Raw genomic sequence first — 24,819 nt, 5'->3', positions numbered from 1 at the left:
CCTGGCCTTAGTATTTTTCATTTCATATCCACCTTGTAGTTGTTGTTTTTAATATTCATTATAAGCCTGTCTTGGGGGTAAGAAGTTTATAATATTTATTTCTTTTACAGATCTGTGTGAATGATGACCTGGTAGCCAATAGGTTTGCATGTTACAGCAGCAGTGGCCTGGACGCCTGTGACAGATTTCCTCTCGTGTTGTCCCCCAGCATCCTAACTCAGACTGCTTTAAAATGCTCTGACAAGCAGATGGAGGAAAACCTGCATTCGCCCAGTGAACATGGAGGTATGACCCTTCTATTCCCAGTTCTGTAAGTTAACACATGCCAGCACAGACCAGAATTATTAATAATTCTCAGAGGCTTCCCATTTACTAAAAGATAGGCTAATCAAAAAGATGACACTAATTCTGAATTTAAAAATGACTCCACTGTTTATTCTGTTACATTTAAGGAGACAAAATGCAATACAATTTCTAATCGACTATCGCAGTTTAAACATGATTTAAATACACCATAAACATCATCTTAATACAGTGTGATGTCAGCACCTGCTTGGGAATCTCATTTTTTTAAAAATAAGTCCATATGGTTGAGATGAAGACAACTGGCCTGTTCATTTGTCTAAAGCCACACTGTTGAAACTCCTCTGTCTGGTGCAACAGGATTTTTGGGTTAGCTAAAAATTTTTCTTTGCCAATTATGCAAGTTATAGATCCATTTCTTCTAGCATTTTCAGTGCACATTGCTATTCTCATCAGGGTCCTGCTCTCTCGACATGTGTTCAGTGTGATGACAGTTTTCTCAGTTTAAATGAGTTAAAAAACTCAGTGGCAGAATTTTAATGGTCTTTCATACTTTTTTACAGTCTTTTGTTTTACCTTATTTGCTGGCTAAATAGTATTTATGTAGAAATAGGGGTATACCAATAAATTGGCCCAAATTTCCTTAATTTTGGGATTAGTCGATACTGTGGTTAGTCGATACTGATATGTGAACCCGATCTTATCCACCGATCTTATTGATCTCAGCAAAGGTCTAAAAATCTACCACTGTCCCCTCTTGCTCTGCCATGAGAGGGGCTTGAGTGATAGACCCACCCTGGTCATGCCCGCATGTTTGTAGTCAACAATAGTCACCAAGTTGTTGTAGAGCCGCCACCTGACAGAAGATTAGATAGTTTTTCCATCTATGAGGACAGCTCAGAATACTAGAAAAATGTGAAAAAGTTAAATATTTTTGTCACTGGTTTCAGAAAATGAAATTTATGTTATATACATTAATTACACAGATTGAAATATTGAAGTCTTTATTTCTTGAATTATGACTATTTCTGGCTTACATGTAATGAAAACACAATATATAGTGTCTCAGAAAATTATAATATAACATAAGGACAATAAAAAACATATTTTAAACAGTATTGTCAAGCTTTTGGAAAGCATGTTAATTTCTATGCACTCAGTACTTGGTTACATCCTGGAACCCTGGGTTTTTGAGGAAACCAAGTATGTGCAAGTTGGCCTCTTCTTTCATCTCTTTTACTGGTATGAAGATTTCATGTCAGAGTAAGCTTACTAGAAAAATATGAAAATGACTCATAGAATTGATAAGGGGTAATAGCTAGTCTAGACAAGTGGAACCTATTTAGGTTTTTCTAAACTTATTTTAATAGTTTAGAAAAACTAGAATTGAAAGTGATATCAGCAGGATATGGTGCAATTTTAGAGGATATTGAAAGTCTACAATTTCACAGAAAAGATGTTATGTTTGTTGTTATGTTCTGCTGAGTAATATCAGCAGAACCTGATATCTGGTGGTATCAGTTTACCTTTTCAGCTGATTTGGCGAATCATTTGATGAAAAGTCCACTGGGGTGATTCCACTGGTCAACAGCCAAAACATTGTCTGGGGTTTTTCAACTGTTTTAGGGTCATTTTTGATGAGCTGAATCCAAAAATCATACTGGTTTTGCTCAATCAGGTCAACTATGGATGCAACATGAGCATCAAATGCATGACTTGCTCTCACATCTGGATCGGTTTTCTGAGAATCTGGATTAAAAAGTGATGAGCAGGAGGAGAGATTCCATCAGGACAGAAAAGAGACAGAAAATTTTACACAATGAAGTAATGTTCAATTCACATGTACTTACCATTAGTAGTGTTTATTATTCAATTTACAGAAATCCAAGTTTGTAACATTTAATTAATACACTCTGTTAGAAAACCTTTTTTGTCTCCTAAAACATTTTTGGATGAGAAATATTAACGGAAATTAACTGATAATGTCACAGAAATGTCCTCAATTTAGTCAGAAGATCGAATTTCTCTAAAACCAATTGGAATAAAATCCTGATTGAGAAAAATGGATGTCATTTTTGAATTCAGCAATGCAAAATAATCCTAATTCAGTTGAAAAAACAGACAACTTCCAAAAAATATTTTTGTGTAAGCCAGTGTTATAAGACGTCTAATGTCTGGGAAGCATACAACCATATCATCAATGCTACTGCTGCACAACTAAAAGGTACAGTGCGGGGCCATGAAAGAAAGAATAATTATTGAGAAAAGGGAAGGTTTCTAGGCCTGTCACAATAACAAATTTTGCTGAGTTTTTTTGCCCCGATTTTCCCCTTATGACAATCTTAGAACGTTGGGCGTTCTGAGATTGTCGCTTGCGATTTCATAACCGATCATCCTGTAGTGTGTGGTGTGTTACGGTAGATCTAGTGGCAGCTCCGATCTAAATCAGGGGTTTTCCCCGACAGGGAGAGTTAATGCAGCCTGTTGAATGTGATAGGTAGCCAATCAGAAAGCGTGGATTCTCCTCCCTGCTTTCTGAGGGGAAATTACAGAGGGGAATCCCTAACAGCTGACCCTGTGCAACCTGAAGTCCAGCAGACATTGGAGATGATATGTGGAAACAACATTAATATTTATTCAACATTTTGTGCAAAGAATATAGAAATGACAAGGGGAGGAGTTGGAGCGAAATTGCTATCGCAGTTGATAAACCCGGTAACTTTTCAGCTGTTCTTCGTTAACGTGACATAAATAGGTTATAATAATTTTCATTCGGTCAGGACTTTACGCTGACACTAGCCACATGCATTGCAGGTAGATTGTAGTAAAGCATTGATTAATGCCTTGTTTTAAAATCAGTTAACTGGACTTATAGCCATTATTTTGTGCCCATTGTTGGACACCACACGGCACGATCAAACCCGATCGAACGGTTATACCTAGGATTTCTGTCAGCTAACATGTGGTCTCTCAGGTTTTGAAAATGGGCCGACAATCGGCCGACAACTCTAAGATCGTGTCGTGTGCGCTGGGCATTACACTAAGGATATGAGGAAGGGAGGTTCAGTGGAGAGCACCGGAGTTGAGCCTTTTTTCATTCAGTGTCATTAGCAGAAAGAGGAAAAGGCCGGAAGAGACGATAAAGTCGATAATTAAAATGACGCCGATAGTTTTAATTTATCGTACGATTAATTGATTTATCGTTTATTTTCTCCTTCCTGCTCCCTTTTCATAATAGAATATGCTTTGTTAAATTGAGTGAATAAATTGAGTGCTGTCTGCTGCACTACAGCTCCTCCACAGTGCAGCCGGTTGTGAATGCACAGACTAGTTAGCATGGCCATCGATGACGGTGGATGAACAGTATTCCTGTAACTTTAGGTTGTTTCTCTGCCTGTGGCACAACTGTAGTAAACCACCAATCTTGAGCTTGCTTACTGTGCAGGAAAGGGTGTGAGCAGCACATACATGAGTATAACTGAATGTGCTAAAACCTTCTTCCTGGCTGTGATTGGTTGTTTCTGAGCCGAAGCAGTGTATTTCTTGACAGCACCCTTTCTTTCCAGTCTCATATTAACAATATTACCCGCTCAGCTTATTTTCATCTATGCAACATCAACCGTCTTCGCCCCTCGCCTTACTTCCCATTCCGCAGCCATTCTTGTTCACTGTCTTGTGACATCACGCCTGGACTATTGCAATTCCCTTCTGTTTGGTCTCACCCAGAAATCTCTTCATAAGCTTCAACTGGTCCAGAACTCAGCTGCCCGTATCATTACTAAAACCCCATCCATGCACCACATCACTCCTATCTTGCAAAGACTTCATTGGCTGCCTATCAAGTTCCGCATAGAATACAAAATTCTTCTGTATACTTTTAAGGCTCTTTACAATATTTCCCCACTATATCTTTCCAATCTTATTCATATTGCAACTCCCTCTCGTTCCCTCAGATCATCCTCCTCCATCCATTTGTCTGTCCCCTCTTACTACCATGGGGAGCAGAGCTTTCAGTCGCTCTGCTCCCCAACTCTGGAACTCATTACCACCTCACCTTAGAAACATAAAGTCATTCCCTAAATTTAAAACCGAACTTAAAACACACCTTTTTAGATCTGCCTTTTCAATATGACACAATTGGTTTGCTTGATTTTTATATAGATTTATATATAGATTCTATATAGATACATTGTTGTGTATTTATTTTATCTATTTTTAATTGCTACATTTTATTGTTTCTGTTACTTTTGCTCTTTGTACGGTGTCCTTGAGTGCCAGAAAGGCGCCTTTGAAATAAAATGTATTATTATTATTATTATTATTATTTCTGCAGATGGCAGTAGGGCCACAGAGAGGAAGCAAAGGAGCTTGATTTTTATTATATTATACTGGGAGTACATAGTGACAGTTAACAAATATTTAAAAAACATATTTTTACATAAGATATCTACTGCAGCTTTAAAGTCCATCCATTTTCTTACACCCTTGTCCCTAGTGGGTTTGGGAGGTGCTGGTGCCTACCTCCAGCTAACGTTCCGGGCGAGAGGTGGGGTACACCCTGGACAGGTTGCTAGTCTGTCTCAGGGCAACACAGAAACAGACAGGACACACAACCATGCACACTCACACCTAGGGAGAATTTAGAGAGACAGCTTTAAAATATCTGTTTTAAAGATAATTAAGTAAAATAGTTTAGTATTCCAGTAAATGTCACTCACACTGATCTGTTCTTACCCTCAGGGTCATCAGAGAGTCCTGGTACTTCAGAAGCAGGGGACTGGCTGACAACTCCCTCTCTACCTCAGGTTTGCAGCTCTGTGCACTTTCTGCTTTGAAGTAGCAACTCCTACCAAGTGATGCCTACTATTATATCTTATTTTAAAGAAATGTTCATCTTGTGAACGGTCTCATCACACATTACTTGCAGTAGTACATACAGTACATCACAGATAATGTAAAGCTAGCGGAAATATTGGGTGTGGGTGGTTGAGATCTAAACACCTCAACCACTCAGCCCCATCCAAAGCACCATTTCCAGCACATACCCTATGCAAGCCCTCAAGGAGTGGAAAACAAAACAATACATGTTTTGTGAAACATGTTTTTTCCCAAAGACACTTTAAAACAAATCACTAAGTTGACCTTATATTTGTTTTCCAGTTTAAGAAAAAGAGGAGCTCCCCATCCTGTTTGATTTAGTGACTGACTTTAAGTAAAGAATTGTGGTCATCTGAACTTCCTGTCTGACTGCTATTTAGCAGTCAGTCAGCTGCTGATTTCAAATGTTTTAATCTGCTTAGAGTCAAGTCCCTGAGCTGGTTACTTGTGAGGAAGGCAGCAGATCAGAGGATACTAAAGAACCAATGTTTTTTAACAGCCAAACCAAGCATGGCCCAAAAGCTTCAGGGGCAGAGAGGTAAGTAATTTGTGCAAGTTAAAGTTGAACTAATATTTCTGATAAAGAGAGTTGGGATTCATCTGGTACACTGAAATGTGTGTTGGAAGAACTGAGTTAATATGGATGGTGAGAAGGAGACCACTTTCCCTGTTTGACTCACTGACGACTGATGCTCCTTTTCTCGTGTTTTAATGTGGTTGTGTGTGTCTTCGTTGTTGTGGATCTGGATGTTTATTTGATGATAGTTTTTCTAAGCTGTTCCACCAGCTTTGTATTATCTTAGTTATTGAATCTGTTGACAACATAATTTTGTAACAGAAGAATTAGAACTTAAAAAACTTAAAATTCTATGAGTTAAAAAATAACGACATAAACTGACCTCGCTTTTCAGTGACTCCTCGGAGGAAACAGACTTCTCTCTTGCTTCAGCGCTAACCAAAAGCCTTGGTCTGTTCAGGTGAGGTTGGGCATTTTACACATGCATATGTCATTTGCTGAACATGACAGCAGATTCTTTCCTGACTTGTTGGTAAGAACCTTTCTCTTGTGCAGGTTCTTGAAGTTTCTAAATCCTGGCAGAGGCAATCAACTGGAAGACGTGAGATTACTTAAAAAATCTCAATTATTATTTATATTTAATTTTAGGAATTGATCAAGATGTTAACTTTCCTTGAGGCATTCTACAGTTGTAATTAAAAGATATCTGGATAATTACAGTTATATGAAAAAGTTTGGGCACCCCTATTAATCTTAATTATTTTTATCTCTAAATATTTGTATGTTTGCAACAACTATTTCAGTTTGATACAACCAATAATTTATGGACACAGTAATATTTCAGTATTGAAATGAGGCTTATTGGACTAAAAGAAAATGTGCAGTACGCATTAACACAAAATTTGAGAGGTGCAAAAATATGGGCACCTCAGCAAAAAAGTGACATTAATATTTAGTAGATCCTCCTTTTGCAAAAAACAGCCTATAGTCACTTCCTGTAGCTTTTAATGAGTTTCTGGATCCTGGATGAAGGTATTTTTGACCATTCTTCTTTGCAAAACAATTCCAGTTCAGTTAAGTTTGATGGTCGCCGAGCATGGACAAGCCTGCTTCAAATCATCCCACAGATGTTCAATGATATTCAGGTCTGGGGGCTGAGATGGCCATTCCAGAACATTGAAATTGTTCCTCTGCATGAATGCTTGAGTAGATTTGGAGCGGTGTTTTGGATCATTGTCTTGCTGAAATATCCATCCCCGGCGTAACTTCAACTTCGTAACTGGTTCTTGAACATTATTTTCAAGAATCTGCTGATATTGAATGGAATCCATGCAACCCTCAACTTTAACAAGATTCCCAGTTCCGGCATTGGCCACGCAGCCCCAAAGCATGATTTAACCTCCACCAAGTAGCAAGTGTTTTTCTTGGAACGCTGTTTGTTTTTTTTTGCTGCCATGCACAACGCCTTTTTTATGACCAAAGTTTTGTTTCATCAGGCCACAGGACCTTATTCCAAAATGAAGCTGGCTTGCCCAAATGTGCTTTTGCTTACCTCAAGCGACTCTGTTTGTAGCGTGCTTGCAGAAAAGGCTTCTGTCGCATCACTTTCCCATACAGCTTCTCCTCATGCAAAGTGCGCTGAATTGTTGAACAATGCACAGTGACACCATCTGCAGCAAGATGATGCTGCAGGTCTTTGGAGGTGGTCTGTGGGTTGTCCTTGACTGTTCTCACCATTCTTCTTCTCTGCCTCTGATATTTGTCTTGGCCTGCCACTTCAAGAACTGTCCCTGTGGTCTTCCATTTCCTTACTATGTTCCTCACAGTGGAAACTGACAGTTTAAATCTCTGAGACAACTTTTTGCATCCTTCTCCTGAACAACTATGTTGAACAATCTTTGTTTTCAGATCATTTGAGAGTTGTTTTGAGGTGCCCGTGATGCCAGTCTTCAGAGGAGATTCAAATAGGAGAACAACTTGCAACTGGTCACCTTAAATACCTTTTCTCATGATTAGATACACTTGTCTATGAAGTTCAAAGCTTAATGAAGTTACCAAACCAATTTTATGTTTCAGTAAGTCAGTGAAAAGTAGTTAGGAGTTTTCAAATCAATAAAATGATAAGGGTACCCAATTTTTTGCACCTGTCAAATTCTGTTTTAATGCGTACTGCACATTTTCTGTTAGTACAATAAACCTCAATTCGGTACTGAAATATTACTGTGTCCATCAGTTATTCGATATATCAAACTGAAGTAGCTGTTGCAAACACCCAAATATTTAGAAATAAAAATAATGAAGATTAATAGGGGTGCCCAAACTTTTTCATATGACTAAGTATGAATTTAATAAAAATGGATTAAAAGATTTAACCAAAACAGAAAGTTCTTTCAAAAGTCTAATTTTAAAACTGTGAAGTATTTCAACATTGTTTATATCCTAAGTCCCAGTTGGAAATTCTGATTTGCAAAGACAAAACAGTGAGCAAAGCAATTGTAAACAGCGAGCATCAAGAGAAAACTTAAGTTTTGATGTGGTTAGTGGACATACAGATTTGTACAGATCCAGATGTGAATGCTGAACATGGTGTGTGTCCTGTTCAACAACCTGCCAGAGCCAGCAAAAGGCAAAAAAAAACCTTCTCAGTTTTTCCCCCCAACAAATTCTGTAAGTTGAGTAAGGCCTTTGCAGGCCGATAATGTTAGCTAAATGGTCAGTAGTAATTCTATCCTAGTATATTATGTTAAGACTAACAAGAAGAGTAATGTTGTTGTTGCCTAATATCCTTTGCTAGTTAGTTAATGCCAGGAATAAACCATCTTTAATTTCAGTGCCGAAGTTGGGATTGCTGTTCTTCCCACATATTTAAAATAAATCTTTGTTGCCTCAATAGAAAGAGCAAAGCCAGGAAGGAGACGTCAGACCAGAGGCCAGCTGCAGAGATGATGACGCAGGTTCTTCTCGGGTAAGGGGAGATTATAACTTACTGAGAAAAAGATATCTGTCCTGATTAAAAAAAGAGTTTTTACAGATATTTCAGAAGTACTCTTTCACACTCATATATTTCTTCTCTGTATTATAGGTAGCACAGGCAGAAGGCCATGTGTAGTTTGCATTTAGACATTTTTATTTATTTTTGAACACTTCCACCAGATGTTTACTATTTGCTGCTAGTGAGTCTGAAGGAACAGAGGTTGGGAGTCAGAGGCGAGGGCTGCTCTGTGAGGCAGAAGCTCAGTAGCTTGGACACTGCAGCTCCAAGGAGGAAGCAGCTTCAAAGTGGAGCTAGATCCAACCAGGCATTTTGCACAGCAGAATGGTTGCCATGGGTGATTAAAAGATTTCTCAAACATGCATGAAAGAATCAAGGGAACACTGCAGATATATTTTTGATGAGGGAATAACATGACATGCAAAGCTCCAAAAAGTCAATTTTAAATAATAATGCCCCTTTAAGCATTTTCCCCCAATAAATTTAAAACTGGCACTGAATGTAGTAAAACCAGCAATTATCTTTTTGCACCAGCATCCTGCATGTTCAAACTTAGATTTACTAATGCAAACCTCATTGAAGTTGACCCAGGTACTGACTCAAGAACACCATACCACTAGGATAGATTTTTTAAATTTTTTTATCCTTCTTAGTTTTGGCAGCTCTGAGAGTTTGTCTTTGGAAGTGCAGTTTAAAATTTCACACATTAATATGTTGAATCATATTTACTCAAAGTTCATGCTGTTAGAAGAGTTAGGTTTGGTTGGTTTGTCTATCTTGCAGGTGGGGCAGAATGATGACCTAAACAACTGTCAACCTGAGATGACTGAACTGTCTGAAGCTGGCACTGAACAAGAGCAGGATGCTGCCAGCATGTTCTCAGAGACCAAGTAGCCATTATTACTGTTCTTATCAGTTAGTGAGAGCTGTTCTTTGTTTTTTTTTTACAGCCTAGCTTACTTATAACGCTCTGCACACGTCAGTAGCTGTTATTTTTACTTAATTGAAGGTTATTTAATAATACAATAGATAAACACAATTGATAGAAATGGTTGGGTAATTTTTGAAAATATTTTCTGCATATTTGTTGCAGTCTTTCTTTCTGCCAAAGCAGCTCAAGTTCATTTTTCTTGTATCATGCTTCTAAATTACAAATAATCCTAAAAAGATATTAATGCACATAACACTTACAGTAAAGAATAACATAGGTAATTGATATTTATCAATTATTGTACTTTGAACAAATTTTACTGTTACTTAATGGAGATGATTCAACTTTTGTTTTTATTTCAAAAGATTAGAGATAAATAGACTTGTTCTTAGAAAAATGTACATGTTCAGAAACTGATCTTTTTAGGAACTTTTAAAGTTAATGGATCCTGAAGATTCGGCCATAAGTCCCACCGTTAGCTTCAGGGTGGTAATGTAAATGAACAGTCTTTGCTAACAACGCCAGGTTGCTCAGCAGGTTTGGGGAGAAACTTTCAGAACTCATTTGTCTGAAGTCTTGTTTTCTGAGTGCCAACATTCAAATGGCCATATTTTGTTCATTTCTGTATTGATTTCCATGTGTTTGACATCATTGGAAAGCTCACAATCCACACTTTCACAATCTGTAAATAACTCAAAACACCCCTGAGAAGACTTCACACTTTTGCCATGACCAGTCACATTTATTTGCTAAACTATATATTGTGTGAACATTTCATTTATCAAACTATCTCTGTATCTGCCCTTAATTAAGGCAAGATTGATCCTCCTTATATTTATGCCTTTCAGTTAAAAAGTAACACAAGAGACAGTAATTTTTATTTAGTCGCAGCAAGAGCCAGCAATGACTAGTTTTGAACTCCTGATTGAACTTGAAGAAATCACTCATGTATTTCAGGTCCCTATGCACCCATGCTACTGTGCATACTATACTGTGTTTGATTTGCCCCATCGATTATCACTACACAAATTCAGTAGTAAATTAAATCCATCAAAGGGGTGTTTTCTCCACCCCACACCCTACTACAATCCCACCTTTATGCTGCCTCATTTCTCTGGCAGTACTTATGCTGTCATAGAGATCTGAACACACAAAGCGCACAAAACACACAAATGTGACAAAGCACATTTGCAGCAGATTTTATGCTTAATTTTTCAGTCCCAGTTTTGTTCCACTTGAGATATTACTCCCTTGAAGAGTAATTTCTGGCAACTAATTTTACTTGAACTTATTTTTCAACAGCCTGCAAAGTAAAACTGGAGATGTTTCTCAAACTATTCTAGTTGACAGACCTGGGCATGTGGAAGCAAGGTGAATGTGCTTTATAAAACTACATAAATAAAATATTTATGTAGTTTAATTAATAATGTGACCGCATATTGTTTGCAATGTGGTACCATATAAAAAGCTCCCTTTAACTGATTTTATCTGTCATTGTAGTGATTTAAGTACGTCAGTGGAGTGTGGAATGAGGAGGAGTGAAGAGGACAGAGTCTGCTCACGGTGGGCCCAAGATCTTCTCCTAGTATTAGACTATTGCTTAGCCGCAATTATTTTAATTTCTAGTGAAAAGAAACATTCACATCCCTAAAAAGACTGTGCTATTAAATGAGCCACTAATGGAGATCAACAACTACAAAAATTTGTTGTGAACACAGTCACCTGAGTTATTTTATACAGTTGTGCTATCACCAGTAAAAACCAAGTTTTTTGGGGTTTTTTTGTTTATCCAGTGTATCTTATCTAATTTAGAGTCTGTATTTTTTATATTCTTCTATAACAAGGCTGCTTCTAGTTTTAATCACTATTGAGCATAAAAAAGATCAAATATTATTTTAAAAATATTGAAAATGTATGTTTTGAAGTGAATACTCATTGAATCTCCACTGACAGGAACGTATTCCCTGCCTATAGAAATCCTTTGTGACAATATTTGTAAATCACATTGAGGTTTCATCCTTTTATCTTTTTCTTTCAGTGTATTGGTGCTTTGCAATGCTGTGACTTAAATTATGACTTCTGATTTTTTTCCCCCTGCCTACTGTAGTCTTTTAGAGTGGCTGAACCCAGAGCCTTTCAACTCTGATCCTGATGCTGTAGATGAGGTGGTATGTTTTCTTGACTTTACGTATTTGAAACAGAATTCTTTGCAAAGGCTTCCACTTAAAATTGCGATAACTTATTGAAGGCCTCAGTAAGATTGTGTTTTATGTTGGGGTTTGATTGTACTGTTTATGCCAGTGGTCTCAAACTGCTGTCCTCGAGTACCAGAGTCCTGCAACTTTTAAATGTATCTTTTGTCATAAACATATGAATGAAAGTCAAGCTGTAGCATCCAGTCAAGCTGTTTACTGAAGCAGAGAGACCTCAAAAAGTTGCAGGACACTGGCCAATGAGGACTAGAATTTGAGACCACTAGTTTATGTATGCCTAAATTTAAAAAAATTATCTTTCTATCCTTCACACCTGCAGTATCCTGGTCAGGGTTACATGATGGCTTGTGGTCAGGGGCAGAGTACACCCCTCGATATGTCTAAAAACAATCATTCTAATTCTCAGCTGGACATAATGTAACTGGTTAAGCATGTTTGTATGCAAGTTAGGTTTTATTGTGATGGTGGTTTTGAAGGACCGTACTTTCACTGGTGCTTTGGGTTGTTGTCCTGCTAAAAACATTAACGTTGGCTGCAGTCTGAGATCAGAATGCTCTGGAAGAGGTTTTCATCCTGGATGTTTTTGGATGAACAGAAAGGGAAAGAATAACAGAATATTTTCCATATTTCACAAGGTGTTTTTTTTAAATCGACCGAAAAATCTGTAGCCTGTACGTCATTTTGACAGATTGCAATATACACCCCTGACTATACTTGGTGTAGACGCACAAGACACTTGCAACTTTAAGTATTGTGGAGGTAACTAAAACAATCAACCATAAAAAAACAAAAAAACATCCCTTCTGAATATTATCTCCGACATGGACACTGAACTAAATGCATCTTGCTGACCGGGAGCTTACAGCGCGTTGAAGAGTTATGGGTATGAAAGTATTGAGTGCGTCTGTTTAAAAAGGGCATTCCAAACTTTGGCTGAAGTGGCTTGTTAGCAATCCTACAGTACATAGAGAACAGAGAAAACTAAAGATGTTGTGTTAATATATTGTTTAAATGGAGTAGACAGTTTACATTGTTAAACAAAGAAAGCAATGAGTTAATTAGACTGTAACGAGCACAGTGCACTGCACAACTACACGCGGCTCCGCCCAGCTCTGCCCGAGCTGCGGAGATAAAATGCTTTCATTTAGTCATCCAACTTATCCTGCATTAGAATAAAAGACAAAAATAGAGCTGGAAGATGTTAAACGAAAGCTGGGAGAAAATATGGTGCTTTTTCAAATAGTGATTTGAAAACAAAAGAAGTAAAATCTTAATTAAAATAATATTTTGGGTTTACTTCAGGCTCAAGTCTCTAATTAAAGTTAATCAGTTTGGTTGGACCGGACTCGGACATAATGTCTATGGTCTCGGTCCGGGTCAGGTTGGGCTTTTTAGGCTCGATCTAAATATTAGCACAAATTTCTCCTCTCCTCTAAGCAAACCAGGAGGAAGTTGTGAGACTGCGCATGAACATTGCTGCATTCATCTTTCTCTCTTTCCTGACTAGTCTGGCCATTTCTTCTCATTCACCTTTGTTAGGTTTCACCCGGTGATCCCTGGGTGGAGGGGATTCTAGTGCATTCAACCCATTCCATGGAACCATGCAACACATTAGAAGATGCTCCCATCACAGATTCTCTTCGTCAGGTAAACAATGATTTAAGTTCTTAGGCTGTTTCGCATTAAAGATCAATTCCAAAAAACTTTAATATAAAAAATGTATGTGTTCAGAGATGGAAGTATTGACTGTTTTTAACCTGCTTGAAGTGTTCTACTTCAGTAGTGCCCCAGAAATTGACAGTATTTTTTTCTTTATCTAGATTTTACTTTTCTGAAAAAATGTAAGTCGTGCTCATGTGTAAGGTGCAGAGACGCACAGATCCACATTTTTTTTTCTCTTCCAATCTAATCCTGGACACAACATTTTCAAACTAAACTTTTTTGTTATATGCAGTACAGAAAAAAATATGTATTGGTCAAAATCAGAATCAGTTGGTCAGACGCCGATTCCTCGTTGCGTCCTTTACCTGCTTTCACAAGTTAACAAATTGGATGTAAATGAACCACTCAAACACCACAGTATTAAAACACATTGCATTCTGTAATGAATGTTCTCTCCATGTGTTGCAGGAAGCAGTAAATAGATCATCAGAGAGAAATGATCAACAATAAAAAGAACTTCCCTTCACCAAGTTCAAGTTTGAAATACTTATTCATAAGTAAAATGGTTTAAACAAAGTGAAATGTTCAGTTTGAGATTTTCTTGAGCTGTTGAGCAATGTTAGCATTTGTACTCAGAATTTAGATTTTCTTTTATTTCATAAGATAATTTCATTCAATTGTTTTTTTTTTCTATAAGTTGTATCTAAATTAAAATTTCAGCTTATCAAATCACTCTAAACACTTTTTCATCAAATTACAATTCTGCTTCAAATAAAGAACTCGGTTTACTAGATTAGGTAAATAGTCTGACAGGTTTCAAGGCTGCCGTACTTCGGCAGGCAAGGTGGGTGTCTGTCCCAAGGAAACAGAGGCGGGGGAAGAAGCGATTGAGCCAGTAACCCACTGATTGTGGGATGAACTTCTCCCACTGTCGCCACCATTAAGATCCGTTTCCTCTAAATGATCTAAATTCCATATAACTGGTTTGTCTTGCAGGTCTTGCTTCGGAAAAACTATCGCACTCTTTCTCCAGCTGACCGTTACAGTTGGCCAGCTGTAGCTCGTGGCTGCAACACTTTCGTTATCTCCCAGAATGCTGACCAGCCACTTGGCTACCTTATTCCTCTGCTCACCCACATTCTTTTGAACTCCCTCCTCTTATCCCACCTCTCCAGTTCAGGGGTGAGTAAATATTTAGTAAAATGCAAAGCCACTTGTATTTGTGCATGCTTTCTAATATTGTGTTTGCATGCAGCCCATAGCAGTGCTGCTGTGTCCGGGCTGGGAAAAGGCTCAGATTATATACAACCTACTGGAGGAAAGCAAGGTTTCTCAAACCCTCCACCCAATTATTGTCTTGGTGGGCATTGGCAAGGATGAAGCCAAGGCTGTAAAATTCCCCAAAAACTGTGAGCAAAACAGAAACGAGGCTTTGTCAAACCATTCAGTTCCTGACTATATTTTATTTTAGTTATTTCTAAGTTTAAATGTTTTATTCTCTTTACAACAGGCCTGCTGTTGGTGACCACGCCATTTACTCTTGTCCGTTTGCTGTCTTGTCACTGCTTTCTTTTCCTGCGACTGTACCATCTAGTATTAGATGAGGCTGACCAGCTCTTCACTTTTGCACCTGATGAGGTAACTGTTTTTGTTATCAATAGGAGCCATTACAATGAACTTTAAAAAATGGCAGCAAACTAACACTTTTAGGAGTTTGTCTGCTGCTGCATGCTATTGTCTGGGTCATGGATTTCAAACTCTTTGAAATTATTGCCCTATTTGAAAAATTGCCCTCCTTTGCAAACCCACAGACAATGCTACAAAATATGTAAAGAAATATTGACTTTTAGAATTTTTTTTTCTCACTTTTGTTCGCTATTAAATAATTGTTACATTCATCTAGCACAAAGGCTGTCTCATATCTTCTGATTTTAGTGAGCCATGAGTTCTTTGGGTTTTTTGCAGTAGAGTCCTACAGCCTGACTGCTGGACAGTTCCTTCTGTCTTTTTCCTGTAAGAAACTTCTTGCATTTGCTGCGCTAGCTTGAGAGGCAAAGCAAGAAATTATTTTAACTTATTCTGACATGATTGAAAAACAGACTAGATTTTATGATTGAAAAATAAATGCACTTAAAAAAAATGATTACATTTTTTCATTTTTGAATTTTTTCTCAAATTGCATTCAACTTTCTGGGGTGAACTTGCGACCTGGTGACTGCCACTTTGACAGCCACTGATCTAAAGGCTAAATCAATTGTAATTTAGCTCCTAACCCAAAGAGGTCTGACTGTAAATGGCATTTTACAAGTCTGTCGTGGGCACCCTCACTTAGTTGTTTAGTAGTTGGAGTCACATGTGCATCAGTGAACCACGGACCTATCAACTTTATTCTTTTCCGAACTAATCTGTCAGTTTGAATCATTGTCAAGCAACCATTTGTTTTGTTAACCATGTGTGACAGAAACGGATAACAAAGAAATATTGTACTTAAAGAAGTGGGATTGTGTGTTTTAATTTTTGTTTCTGTGTAAGTATTGATACTCTTTTTTTTTTTCTTTTTCTGTCCCAGATGGCAACCATCCTACAACATTTTCAGAAGGTGACTTCCAGTGAAGAGAAAGCATCCTGTCCTCGGCAACTGGTTGCTGTGGCCAAAAGATGGACCAGTCACATGGAGGATCTAATCTCTAATCATATGCCCTATCCCTCCATCATTATAACTGTCCCTGAGGAGGCTGCACTTTATGGTAACATCCAGCAGGTTGGTCAAATATAATACGGACTGTGGTGTTTAACACAGTCCGTATTAAACTGGACTGTGGACTTGTAGGTTGCCTTTGTAGGCTAAGGCAACCTACAAAGGCTTACCATAAATTTGCAAACCATGCATTGAGAATGTTTTACTGCTATTGAAGAACTTGAGATTACAGTGACACAATAATTGAATGTCCACAACTCCTCAAAAATCTTGTATGCTTCTTTAATTAGTAGCGCTTTGCGGGGGTCAGTAAGAGCTTAGTTCAGTAGCAGAAATAATCATGTAAGAAAAATCAATCATTTTAATCTAACTTTTCTTTCCCTATTGCTTAAGCCAAAGGAATCAAAGTGGAGGCTTTGGGAGGTGGAACATGGTTTGCATACCCCAAGTCAGATATGGTATTTTCCACCTGTACCAGTGTTTCTCAATGTCTGCCGTAAGGTCCACTGCCCTGCATATTTTAGGAGTTTCCTTCTGCTGCACACCTGTCTTGTTACATCTAAAATATGCAGGCAGTGGTCCTTTAGGACCAGAATTATTGTGGAACCAAAATATAGGAAACTTCTGAAGGTCAACAAAAATCCATTAAACCCAAGGAACCATGTTTCTGTTTCAAGTAAAAGAAAAAGAAGAAATACAGTTTGGAATGAAATATACAGTCTAAATATGTACACTAAAATGTAAATTTTTCTGACTTTTGGTTTGTACAGGTTATCCTGATGACTGTTGAGAGCAACAAGATATCTGAACTTCTGGGAGTGTTGGATTTCAGTTCTGAAGTTGGCCAAAAGACACTGATTGTAGCAAACTCTGCTGAGGAGGTTGAAGATGTGTTTAAGGTGACAAAAATTTGAACTCATCATGATGATGTTTGACGTTGCACTATAGTAATTTTTTGTTAGTTTATTTTTTATTTCAGTTTCTGCTTTTATATGTGTCTTTTATTGATTAATTCAGCAAAGCAGGTTGATTATTTTTATGGCATTTTTTATATTCAGATTGAATATAATAGTATAGTGTAGTTAAATGTAGTGTTGATCACGTTTTAACATGTCTAAGCCTGACCATGGCACTGTGATGTAGTTGTACCAAGCTGTACCGCTTTCAGTAACCAAATAACTATTTGAACTTTGAACTAAAGAACTTCAAGATAATTTACTTAATTTATTTTACTACTTCAGTATGAAAGGATATTATGTTATTTAATTTTTAGAAGTACTCACTGAATGCATAGAAAGCTATAATGTCCTTTACAGTTTAATAGGTAGTTTTATCAATACATTCTGCCACTCGTTACACTCTACTGAATATTTGTGAATACTATCTCATATTGCTCTGTATTCAACAAGTATGAACAAAATGCATTTGAAGAGCCAAATATCTCCAGCAATGACTTTGTAAAGCAAAAATACCTGTATTGTACTTTTAAAATAATTTAAAATCACTTGTTTGTTGTAGTTGTACTTTTTGGCAGCACAAATGCCTAAAGGGTGACCTGTCCGCCATTTTGAATGTCAAAGCTGCATCGCAAAGGCATACTGTCCCAATTCAATTCAGTTTTTGCACACTTGTAATCTGTGCACTCAAACCCTTATGTTCACTTTGACGAGTTCACACTTCATAGAGGGGTGTATGGTGTAATGCAAGGATTCAGACCAGGTCTGAGACATCTACAAAAGTCTAAAATCCTGTGGCACTCCTTGAAAAAAATTTAAATACAGTTTCAGTTTTAGCTGGGAATGCTATTTCTTTAGCACTTTAAAATATTCAAACGTCTGCTCTTTGCTTTGTGGTGTCAGCCTTTTTTTTAAATTGTTGTGTAGCTCATTTTTACTGGTGACACATGAGCCCCACACCTACATTTACTCAGGCACTCAGGAGTACAACGTTTTGTTAGTGACCTATCCAATAAACATAACCTCTTGCTTAATTACTGCTGGACATAAGGGATAGGGACAGAAGTCGTACCAATAAGATGTCTCTTAACAAAATTTGTTTGAGCGTGTATTAAACAGGTAGAGTTGATGCTACCAATGTTTGTGCATAGATGAGTGTGTATAAAGGATGCATAGACTAGATAGATTTACATGATTCTGTATTGCAGGCTGTCAGCAACAAATCGGCATTCTGTCTCAAGATCCACAAGGGATTACTGGACCAGCTTGACTTTGTCATCCAGCAGTGGAGGAAAAACATTGGCCCTGGCACTCATGTTATCCTGGGTAAATTTATTACAACAATTGTTGCTCCTGTTTAGGGGTGGGTATAATCATCCATGCAATGCAGTTATTGTTTCTAAATGCACTGTCCCTCTTAAATAAAATCTAGTCAATTAAATATCAAAAGTATTTAAGGCAATATTAAATTGAAATCGAGTCAAATTGTGACCTGAAGAATTGAAATTGAACTGTGAAGTTCATTACATTACCCAGCACTACTGTTGTCATAGATGATTGTAAAAGTACTTTCAATAATTCACCTAAAATGTTACAGAATTGTAATATTGCTGCTGTTTTGCATTTGTTTTTCCTTCATCCTTCAGTGAGCACCAGTGAGTGCTTGAGGGGCCTTGGCATCAGAGATGCAGCTTGTGTTGTCCACTATGGATTTCCGCCTTCTCCTAAAGTGTTTGGCTACAGACTCTTTTGCATGGCTGAACACTTTCGAAATCTACCTAAACAAGTAGGTTAATAAATTACTTGCACAGAATCTTTTTTTCCTTTTTTTGTAAAAATACATGGTCTGATTTATGTAAATTTATCACTTGGCGAGGAGATGGGGTCAGGTGGGGCACAGACATCAATTGGGGAAAGAGGATAATATTGATCTGTCTAGCGATTGACCAACACAGGTTTTTGAGGCAGATACCAATATATCTATTTTGACATCAGTCAAACCAATCTCCAGCATGTGCTACCAATTATTTTGGGGATAATTCTTGAAACTAAAGTTGTTTTTTCTTCCTCTATTTACATGAATAAAATGACACCATGATAACAAATGTTACACAAGTATCAATTTAAAAAGGGAAGGAAGAAAATGGAAAGAGGAAATTTAAAAGGAGCAAAATAAGTCAATGTGTGATTTTAAAAACAGTAAGTAAATATATAAATAAATAAATATATAATATAGAAAAATAATGAAATGTCAAAATAAATAATAAGTATTGGATTAAATAAATGCAATAAATATGGAAAAAGAAAAACAAATGGGGTGGGGGGAAATGAAAGAGTAGTGATAGTGTTACATCAATAGTGTTAAAAATTAACAAATATTACTTTTGTCACATGGCATTATCAAAGGAGTTTGAAAGTTCTTTTATTTTTAATGCAACTTTTGCCACATTAATTACCTTATCAAGCCATTAATTTTTTTCTTGACACTTTTCTCTTTGGGCAGCTTGGTAATCACCACCGGGTGGAGGAAACAAGGATTTGTTGAGTTGTTGCCAACATTACTGGCATCAGTGCCACCTCCAGTGCTTTTTTTTTCTGTAGTTCCCCAATTCTTCTTCAAGCTGATAATTTTACGTTTTAACAAGCTCCATGTTTTGATTAGCTCACAGTTAAAAGAATCCAACAGCTGTTTTTTTGATGGCAAAGGATACAGTTGGACAGCGGAGGGAACTTATACTAAAGAGAAGAGCTCTAGAAATGTTCTAGTTCAAAGGTCCGATGCAAACGTCACATTATCATACACCGCTGTAGTTATATGCAGAAGTGTTCTGCATTATAGAAACTATAGATTTGAGGGAATTGACTACAAAATGCGCAACACCTGCAATTCCACAATAAATTTCAGGCCCTGAACCCATTCTCAAGGGGAAACAGACACAATTAGACAGTTATAAATTCATCATTGTTGAATATGTACCTTGTTGGCTGAGAGTCTTACAAAATTACCAGCCACTCTCTACCAGGGAGGGAGCTGCTGAGTGCACTAATGTATGCATGCACTTATTCACCAATGTTCCGGTCGACATCTAATCTGTTACTATGTGTCCCAACATGATGTTTATTCTATTCTCAAGAAACCTAGCTTGGACTCCTCAGCTTAATGTTTACTGGCTCACTCCCACCTTAACATTTATACATTTATCAGAAAGTAGCATTTATCACAAATGTAAATTAAATAGCTATCTGAACTTGTTGCAAAAATATGCATCTATTGATGTTTTTTGGACACCAACTGTTAAAGTTTTTTGGTTTGTGGTTTTCCCTCAGGATCAAACAGACAGTGGTTCTCCAGTCAGCAGATCAGTGCTGCTGATCTCAGAAAGAAATGCTCGCCACGTTGTGGGAGTTCTCCGTTATCTGGAACGAACTGATGCGCCACTTTCACCTGTACTGTTCTCCTTTGCTGAGGGGGTACATGTGGCCCGCGAAGACCAGAAGACAGATCGACCTTTTTGCAGCTATCTGAAGAGGTTTGGATTCTGCAGGTATGGTTTAGTTCATTTAGTTCAGATAAGTCATACTTTTACATCTCACAAAGTTAAATTGATGTTGTAGTTACTGCTATTACCCAAGTTTATTTAAAGAGTCTTACAATGGGAAGAATAAGTATTTGATACACTGCTGATTTTGCAGGTTTTCCTATTTGTAAATCATGTCTTTAGTCTTCATCATACGTACTCTTCAACAATGAGTGTGAAACAAAAACAAAAATCGATAAAATCTTATCCACCAATGCTCTAAGCTTACTGATACATGCAAAAACTGTTGAGTTAGAGTATTTCCATTGAATTTCCATCATCAACTTGAATTGAAGTGTATATTTATTAATCAAACTAATTTCTGTTTGTGTGTACTAACTACAAAAAGAAATGACAACAAATGAATGAATGAATGAATATACATTAATAATCCCAGAGGAAATTCACATTAAAACAAGTAAAGATGCATGGTAACTTTTTTTTAAAGTGGATACCGATAACCAATAGTTTTGGAAAGAAATTATTAAACCAACATTTGCCAAAAATATCAAACAAAACCATTTCTCAAATGAACATCTATTCAAATAAGTAGCAATACTTAATGATGTAAAAAAATAAAGGCCTCTAGAACTGATCTGGAAATCAAAATAAATACTAAGTGAATGGAAAAAATGCATGTTCAAAATAGAGTCAAAGTACATTTATTTATGTTATTAATGTATAATAGTTTTTATGGATCTTTACAATCCAAATATCCACAATAAAGCTTACACCCCACAGCATACACCCTGCTGGAATAGAGGACGACGAAGCAGAAGCTTGTCATTTGCGTTAATGTCAATCAAAGCGAAAATGCATTTGATCATCACATCATACTAGAAGACTCGTCAGGAAAAACAGCGACGGCTCAGCATGGTAAACCAAGGCTACAAATGGCTGAAAAAAGCCGCCACGTAGGACGAGGGCTGTTATTTATTTTAGTTACGTAGTAATCTATTTATTATTCTGATGGTTAATCAAGTAATTGAATAAGAAAATTAACAAAATTAAAATATTTCTAAATTCTGCTAGCCTGGCCATTGCCCTCCTGTGCAATTCCACTGGAAAAAAGTTCTCATATCCAACACAGACTCCTCTTGACTTGGATTCTCTACGGTCAATTTATGACCGGGTCAATCAATATCAGCAGAAGGAGAAGTTTACATTTCTGCACTGTGTTACATGTTGCTTTCTAAAAACAATAAGCTTGAGGAGTTGACTAAATAAAAATCAAAGGGACATTTCCAACAAGTCGTGTGAGTTTGGTGTAAAAGCTGTTTTCTTCTAATTTAGGTATTAGAAAAGATGATCAGCAAGTGAAAAGATGTTGCCACGTTTAAATTCTGTCCCTGCAGAGACAGGAGTGTGTGTCCTGATCGTCACAGAATCAACCGTCAGTCAGATCAGTCTGCTCTTCCTTCCTCTGGAGTCATTGAAGTGAGAGAGTTTGTTTTTTTTAAGCCTTTTACTCTACTCTGGTTATACATGAAAACATTAAATGGATCATTTTCAAAATATTTGGCAAGATCAGTTTTGTAAAATGTTCTTCTGATGTACTTCTAGGTCTTACCGCTCTACATTAAGACAGCATCTGTCTTCTATGGTCGTTTGGTCAGACAGAATGACAAGGAGTTTGATAAAATGGCCTCTGAGATGATGTCTTATTATGCTGACAAGAAACCTGGAGCCAAGGAGCTGCTGGAAGGAGCTTTATATGCAGTTCAAGAGGACGAGATCTTCCACAGGTTTGTGATAGTGGCAGCCATGCATTTTTCATAAGTGTTCTTATTCATACAAAAAATGCATTGACATTGTTTATTACCGAGGTTGTTTCAGGATTGTTACAAGGACTGCACTTAACTACCTTGTTTTCAGTTTGTCCAGCTTGATATTTATTAGACTGTTCAATACACACAAATCTTGATTGACTTAAATTTCAGTGAACGTCAGAGAGTTTCACACACCCTTTATTTTCATTCATTACGGAAGTGTTTCCAAAGTTGCAATTACGTGGCAAAACTAATATTTCTAAGGAAATGAGGAACTAGGTGAGTTTGTTAGATTAGTTTGAATTGTATAAAAGTATAAAGTAATTTACCAAAGGGGTACAGCAAACTCCAGAGGCTCCAAAGGCTACCAGATGAGGAATTGCCTGGCGCCCCCATATAAAGAGGTTAGATCTCATTGCGGCCGACCCAAGATTGACTCCCATCCTCATTCCCATTGCCGCATTTCTCCCTCCATCCCCTGTTTGTCCCTTTCCAGTCGCATTACTGTCAAAATAATGCGACTGATTTTTGTGTAGCTCTTTATAAGGGCTACAAAAAATAATAAATAATGTGCGGTAATGGGGCATGATGTCTGTTTTTTTTTTTTTGTTTTTTTTTTTTTCAATTGATAAGCGTCACCACTATTAACATGCACAATTGTGGTCAACGTCATATGACTCCTTATGTGGATCTGTCCAAGATGAGCAGACCGATCATCAGTACCAGAGAGTGTATAGGGAAAAAAAAAAATCAGACTCGACTTTGTGCAACGTTTTGGTCCACAGTGATAGAATATCTTTGCTGCTGCTGAAGAGGTTTGGGATAATGTTTGTTTTTTGTTTTTTTCATTCTACATTATAGACTTTTGTCTAAACTGTATTTTGCTACTATTTGCTGTGAATAAATCCTGCATAAGTTGCTGTGAAACATTTTGCTGCTGTGCCACCACGCGTTACGCTTTCCACCGGCCTAAGCAATGTTCATTTATTTATAATAGTTTTTTATTCACCAGTACCAGTGATAGCAAAGATGAGTTAAATAATCTCTTTGGTGAAACAAATGGAAGCACAATACCAACGTAGTGTGATCAGTATGTGAACACATAGGGAGACTGAGGTCAGGGTTCTTTTTATTCAGTGGAACTCCATAACCACTGTCTGACTTCATCAGTCTGCTAACAACTTCAATCAATGAAGTAATAAGTCACAAAAAAAACAAACAAAAAAAATAATTTGGACACCTTAATTTAAATGAAATGACAGAAGTGCAAAAAATTTCTATTTACTTTAATTTTATTTTTTTCTATTATGTTCCATTTTTTAGACTTTATAGTTGATGTTTAGGTATAGTTAAAATGTATTGCAATAACACATATATAGCTAGTGATATTTTCAAATTTCCTGTCAACTTTTAACTTGATTTTTTTACTCAAAAACAGGCTGCTGGATTGTTGCCGTAGCGCCCCTGCCACTGAGTTTTCTGGGGGAAATATATTTGTGAGATTTATGTAATGTTACTGTGTGCTTCCTGGCAGAGTGAAGATCCTGGCGCTACCTGACCATGGTGAAAGCATCTTTTACAATGTCTTGGTTCAGTTCATTGATATTGGAAAGGAGAGTGATGTCAAATCCCATCAGATCCTTGAGCTGCCGCCACAGTTTCATTCTCTGCCTAACCAAGCCGTTGAGATGGTGGTCTGCAGGGTGAAGCCAGCTGATGCTGAGATTGAGTGGCATCCAAAGGTCTTTCCACTTTCTCACATCGCATTAATGCATAATCTCATCACTTAGATAATCATTGCTAATGATTACTTCTTTTCTACTTTTTTTTTTAGTACTTTAAAAAATTTTCTCTGCATTTATTCAATAGACTGGGGTATCTTAATATGTGATGATAGGTGGAAATAGCAAAACAGTTGGTGTCATTTTGGACAGTTTACAGCAGTTTACCAGATCCTTGATAGTGAGGTCTATGTGTCTTAAATTTCTTCATTGATGCCTACCAATAAGTGTCTTTCAGGAATTCCCCACAGACGTTTGCAAACAGCTCAGATTTTTAAAGTTTTTTTTAATGGCACTGACTTTGCATATCAACATGAACTCATTCAAAGGACGGCTCCAAATGCACAGCAGGCAGAAAAAAACACAAGTAAGGTCAAAGGAGCAGAGAAGAAAAAAGCCTTACTTTTTTGTGTAAGGCTTTATTGTGTAAAACCTTACACAATAAAAAGCAATATATTTTTACATACTACTACCAAAGGTAAATTTGTATTTTTATTAGTAAACAAAGGTGTTTATTTGGATAGTTATAGAAAATGCGGTT

At 37.1% G+C, this 24,819-nt stretch overlaps 1 protein-coding gene across 3 annotated transcripts in view; it reads left to right on the top strand.

Annotated features, from left to right (window-relative positions):
• The window catches only part of tdrd12 (tudor domain containing 12), a 41,453-nt gene that overhangs the window by 4,070 nt on the left and 12,564 nt on the right, over window positions 1-24,819 (top strand). For 2 of the 3 annotated variants that reach the window (XM_028029094.1, XM_028029101.1), the window contains 22 exons: window positions 111-285; window positions 5,044-5,108; window positions 5,604-5,719; window positions 6,093-6,158; window positions 6,254-6,299; window positions 8,592-8,663; window positions 9,474-9,580; window positions 10,924-10,992; window positions 11,122-11,184; window positions 11,729-11,789; window positions 13,374-13,481; window positions 14,493-14,678; window positions 14,752-14,905; window positions 15,007-15,134; window positions 16,066-16,257; window positions 16,965-17,093; window positions 18,359-18,476; window positions 18,797-18,936; window positions 20,478-20,695; window positions 22,084-22,165; window positions 22,292-22,473; window positions 24,032-24,239. In XM_028029094.1, coding sequence (XP_027884895.1) covers window positions 111-285; window positions 5,044-5,108; window positions 5,604-5,719; window positions 6,093-6,158; window positions 6,254-6,299; window positions 8,592-8,663; window positions 9,474-9,580; window positions 10,924-10,992; window positions 11,122-11,184; window positions 11,729-11,789; window positions 13,374-13,481; window positions 14,493-14,678; window positions 14,752-14,905; window positions 15,007-15,134; window positions 16,066-16,257; window positions 16,965-17,093; window positions 18,359-18,476; window positions 18,797-18,936; window positions 20,478-20,695; window positions 22,084-22,165; window positions 22,292-22,473; window positions 24,032-24,239 — 2,685 coding nt within the window. The remainder of the gene's footprint in view (window positions 1-110; window positions 286-5,043; window positions 5,109-5,603; window positions 5,720-6,092; window positions 6,159-6,253; window positions 6,300-8,591; window positions 8,664-9,473; window positions 9,581-10,923; window positions 10,993-11,121; window positions 11,185-11,728; window positions 11,790-13,373; window positions 13,482-14,492; window positions 14,679-14,751; window positions 14,906-15,006; window positions 15,135-16,065; window positions 16,258-16,964; window positions 17,094-18,358; window positions 18,477-18,796; window positions 18,937-20,477; window positions 20,696-22,083; window positions 22,166-22,291; window positions 22,474-24,031; window positions 24,240-24,819) is intronic. The other variant, XM_028029110.1, reaches the window with a different exon arrangement.

Source organism: Xiphophorus couchianus, chromosome 2 (assembly GCF_001444195.1).
Source record: "Xiphophorus couchianus chromosome 2, X_couchianus-1.0, whole genome shotgun sequence".
Lineage (NCBI taxonomy): Eukaryota > Metazoa > Chordata > Actinopteri > Cyprinodontiformes > Poeciliidae > Xiphophorus > Xiphophorus couchianus.
Note: the sequence above shows the minus strand (reverse complement) of the source record. Positions and strands in the feature narration are given on the sequence as shown.